The 4,869-nt window shown below is 34.3% G+C and overlaps 1 protein-coding gene across 1 annotated transcript; it reads right to left on the bottom strand.

Annotated features, from left to right (window-relative positions):
- Positions 1-210: 210 nt before the first annotated feature.
- Positions 211-1,705, bottom strand: LOC122672897 (vignain-like). Its single transcript, XM_043870405.1, has 4 exons — positions 1,216-1,705; positions 868-1,106; positions 645-782; positions 211-551 (listed from the first exon to the last, which is right to left on the bottom strand). Exons 1-4 carry the CDS (start codon positions 1,670-1,672, stop codon positions 291-293), a joined length of 1,095 nt encoding a protein of 364 aa, XP_043726340.1. The 5' UTR covers positions 1,673-1,705; the 3' UTR covers positions 211-290.
- Positions 1,706-4,869: the final 3,164 nt, after the last annotated feature.

Here is a 4,869-nt window from a genome sequence, read left to right as displayed (position 1 = left end):
GAGAGATCTCTTACCCTAAAAAATATTTATTAAAAAAAGAAAAAGAAATTCAAGACAAGAGCCAAGATCTATATATGAAGAAAATATATGTAGTCATGAACAGGGGGCTTCTGATTTTTGATCCAAAACTTTTATTCAAAATCAAGAACTAAATAGCTAGAAGAAACACATAGCTAGCTACTTGCTTAAATCAAGAACTAAAACATAATAAAGTAACAGAGATTTGTCTTAAATCTATCTGCCTCTTTAGAAGGAAAAAACCCCTCCATCAGAAATGTCCTCAGTCCTCCTCAGAGTTCATCTTTGAGAGGGGCAATCTCCTTGGCTACATTAAGTGAAGTTTTGAGAGGATAAGAAGCCTGCAAGGCTATGCCACACAATCCTCCTATATCAAACATGCCACGCTTCATTCTAATGTAACCTTGTTCTCCCCAATCTGCTCCCCATGAGTTCTTCACAATCCAGTACTTAGTTCCATCAAGAGTTGTTCCATAACCCACAGCTGCCACTCCATGATCCAGTTCTACTCCACAAGGTCCAGTGAATACTCCCTGTTCATCATCATCAATCATCTTAATTAATTACAATATTTCTTTCTCATATTTTTGCAATAGTTTTAATAGTATTATTGATTCATCACTTACCTCTGAGTAGAACTGGAAAGCTTGACCACTAGCATCAATGGCAACTGAGACAGGTTGGTTTGCAACAGCTTTCATCAACGAAATCTCAAAAGGAGGTACGTTCTCATGTCCATCAATTGTCACCCGAGGAGCATTCACCTGCAAAATCTTAGTTATTAGTATTAAAGTTATAGGTACTTTCGCATCCTCTCCTTAACGGCTAGTTTTTAAAGATGAGTTCTACCTTGGTTAAAGCACAAGTGGTATTTGTGGCTGTGTAGGGATAACTCTCCTCAGTAGTGATCCCTCCGACCTTCTTGATGTACTCGAAAGCATGATCCATGAGACCTCCATTACAACCTTGGTTACCATCACCTGTGTCGCAATCAACCAGTTGTTGTTCAGACAAGGACACCAGTTTCTGGGTTTTGATTTGGTTAATACCCTCAACAGCAACAACAGTTGAAAATGTCCAGCAACTTCCTGTAACACAAACATCAAAGATAACTAATTAATCTATTTCTCTACCAAAAACCAAAACCCTAAAACCCAATTCAAAATTTTGTTAATTTCTTAATTAATTTGACTTTACCACATTGGCCTTGGTTCTTGATAGGGGTGACAGCACCTTTCTCTCTCCAATCGATGGAAGCAGGGGACCTATCGAAATCCTCATACATGAATCCACCAGTTGCTGCACGTGAAGACCCTCTCATCATGTTGTGGTGCTTTACCTTTGAGCTTGCATAGAAATTCCTGAACTCATGGTTGGTCAGATCTCCAAACTTGTTAAGCTTCAACTTGTAAGGATGATCTTTCTTGTTGAATTCATGAATGAATTTGGCATTCTCTTTGAACACATTGAAACGCTTTGGTTTCTCAGAAAGGTCTCTAGAGACAGTGTGATGACTTCTCCACTTCTCATATAAGTTCCAGAGACTGTTTTCTGACTCCAGATCCTTTTCAGTGAAATCTAAACTCTGGGCTAATCCCAGAAACAGAGCAAACGATAAAGCAATGATAAGAACAATGGTTTTCTCCATCTTCATAGCTTTCTTGCTTTGATGGAAACTTTGGGTTCATGAAACTGGTTTATATAAAGGAAGCAGTAGAGGGAAATTTCATAGTTTCTTCTTCCTATCACAATTAATTATGGGGCTTTGATGCTTTTCTTTTTTTTTAAAAGCAGCAGTAGAGGACACGTCTTGATAACAAATAAACAACTTGAAGCATCTAATAATTTTTTGCTTTTTAAAGAACAAGTTGAAGCTATTCCAGTTTGAACTGATCTATGCCCTAGTAAGCGGAGTAATGTGGGAAAATAATCCTATCCAATTCCCTAAAAGTGTGCAGTAGTTTTGGGGTGGAGATGTCGACACCTGGAAGTTTGGATATCCAAAAGATGTAGAATTTGAGAAAGAAAGAAAAAAAAATTCAGTTTCCAACTATAGAATATCTTTTGGAATAGTGTGTAGTAGTTTCGGGGTGGGGATGTCAACTTGGACATCCAAAGGTGTCAAGTTCGAGGGTAAAAAAAAAACACCAGTGCTCTCGGTTTCCAACTATTATCCAGAACTGTGTTTCTATGAATCTATAGGCCCCACAGTAAAAAACACAGGATGAAAAATTAAAGAATTAAAAGAAAGAGTGAAAACCGTCCGGAGATAATGAGACGGGTTACCGGAGTTGATAGGGTTATGGAAGGAGATCGCCGGAGATCATGGGGAGTTGCAGACGAGACAAGGAAGAGAAAGGTTAGAGACGAGAGATTGATGATCTCACTCTCCATAGGTGCAGTAGGACCCACCTTCCCCATAAAGAGTGTGAGATCTGTCGCCATCCATCCCGATCCAAACTCAAGTCAGTCATAGGTGGATGGAAAATGAATAATATACGGCCTGACCGGATTATTATTATTGCTATTATTTTTGTTTAGCTTTTAATCCACCGTCATTCTTCAAAATTGGCCATCAATACTCTGCAAAGAAGCAATGGAATAGTCAAATTATGATGCACCCAAGAGTCCATTTCCACGTAGGTGTGAGAGGTGACCATCTGTCTCATTTTTGTTATTTACAAGAGGAGGAAGGATATTAATGGAAACAAAAAGGACAAGTGGATACTCATTATATCTCACATATTATGTGCACGTTAAATTTTGATAGTTAGGGGAGAGATCCCACCCAAGGGTTTAAATGGAATCGACGAGTCGATTGAGATTGCCCAATTATGATCGACTGATCCAATATTTTGGTTTTAATAAAAGAATGGGGAAACGAACACTACCTTGTTGCGTGGTCTGTGTGGCTCCTATGCCTAGGCATCAAAGTTTGCGAAAGTACCACACTACTCCCATAGAAAGATGGAAATCCTGCTCAAGGCGGTACTTGCACGCGTTCCCATTGGCCGACGCATGTGCAAAATATATAGGCCCAAAAAATGATCTATTTATTACAAATAATAGCAAAAATGGCAATTATTCAATGGAACGTGACAATTTTGGAAATCACAAGATAAATATGAATTGTCCATTTTTATGGTTTTTTTTTTTTTTTTTTTTTTTTTTTGTTTTTAAATTTAAACAATTTGTTTTCACTTGGAGTGTACTATAATGTCTAGAATACTGATACACATGTATAGACATACACGAGATGCATGCCAATACAAGGGAGTATTAATTTGATTAAATTAGACGTTTAATATTGGGAGTCTACTTAAAAGTTAGAACTTTGGCATTTTCATTTAATTGCCCTTTTTTTTTTTGACTAAAAGTCCTTTTAAGATACCTATATAAGGATTTTCAAAATAAGTTGAATGTTATATATCATTGTGTCATTATCAAAATATATCATTGTCATGCACATTTTTGTCCCACAATACACACATGAAATAATACTTTTACCCTTGTTGGAAAAAATTGTATTATACTAAAAGGGTAAAAAAATAACATTATAAATTATTTGACACTTTGAGGGGGTGTGTGGGTGCCAATGTAACAATAAAAAAATTAATTTTAAAAGATTTTCTATTTTAATTTATTTTTTTATAAATCAAACATACAAATATATAACTAAGAGTCAAAGATCTGAATGAAAATGTTCTCCACTGGCAATGCATGTATATGCAGGTGAACCGGACTTTTTTTTTTTTTTTTTTAAATATTATTTATGCAAGTCGGACTCATGTTTACCTCCTAACTTTAATAGTTCTTTTCCCTTATTTAAGCAAATAATGCGATATACAAATACCAACAGTTGCAATCAATTATGTCTAATATGAACTTTACAAAAAAAAATGTCTAATATGAAACAACCCTCTCACATTATGAGGACAAATGTCAAGCGCAGTTGATAGAGTATGGTATCTAAAAATCCATCCTATCAGGAGGTCTCAGGTTTGATCCTCCAATGTTATAATATTGCATAAATTGGAATTACCAAAACTTTGAAAATCTATATATTTTTTGTTACCAGGTTTTAATAAATAAATCCTGGTTATTCTATACCCTATTGCTTGGGACAGTTAACATGATACGTCTATAAATGTATTTAGAACTTGCACACATTCTTTTAATTGTTTCCTTCTCGATCTTATTCCCAAAACTTTTTAGTTGAGGTAGGCTTGATTTGGTATGATTTCTATTTCAATATCATGGGGTGATTTCTATTTCAAAAATTGTTTGGTTTGATTTTTGCACCTTATTTTAGTGAAATAGAAATCAAATGGAATAGAAATTCTGAATTTTTTTTTGGTAATAATAGAAATTCTGAAATAGCTAGGGAGTTATTTCAACTTTGAAATTGAAATTAATTTCACTCTTCTTCAACCAAAACAATTTCAATTTCTTGACCAAAAAATCTATTTGTAGATTATTTCATGAAATCAATCCGAAATTGAAATTGAAATCATACCAAATCTAGCCATAAACAAGGTTTTCTAAAATAATTTGAAAGTGACTTATCATTATGTCATTGTCTTGCATACTTTTCAAATATAAATGTGAAATAGTATGATTTTTTTTTTGTAGAAAAATGATATGATTTATTCTCATTGAAAAAAAATACCATATTAAAAGGACCAAAAAGTAAAATTAATTTTTTTTTACCACCTTAAAAGGTGTCACCAGAAAAATACCTTCTTACTAACACTGTTCACGATGTACAGTGTCAAATAATCTAGACCCTTATTTTTTTTGTCTTCTTAATTTAATATACTTTTTCTTTTCAATATGAGTAAAACTGTCTTT

The sequence above is a fragment of the Telopea speciosissima genome, chromosome 8, assembly GCF_018873765.1.
Source record: "Telopea speciosissima isolate NSW1024214 ecotype Mountain lineage chromosome 8, Tspe_v1, whole genome shotgun sequence".
Lineage (NCBI taxonomy): Eukaryota > Viridiplantae > Streptophyta > Magnoliopsida > Proteales > Proteaceae > Telopea > Telopea speciosissima.
This window is presented reverse-complemented; position numbering and strand designations above follow the sequence as displayed.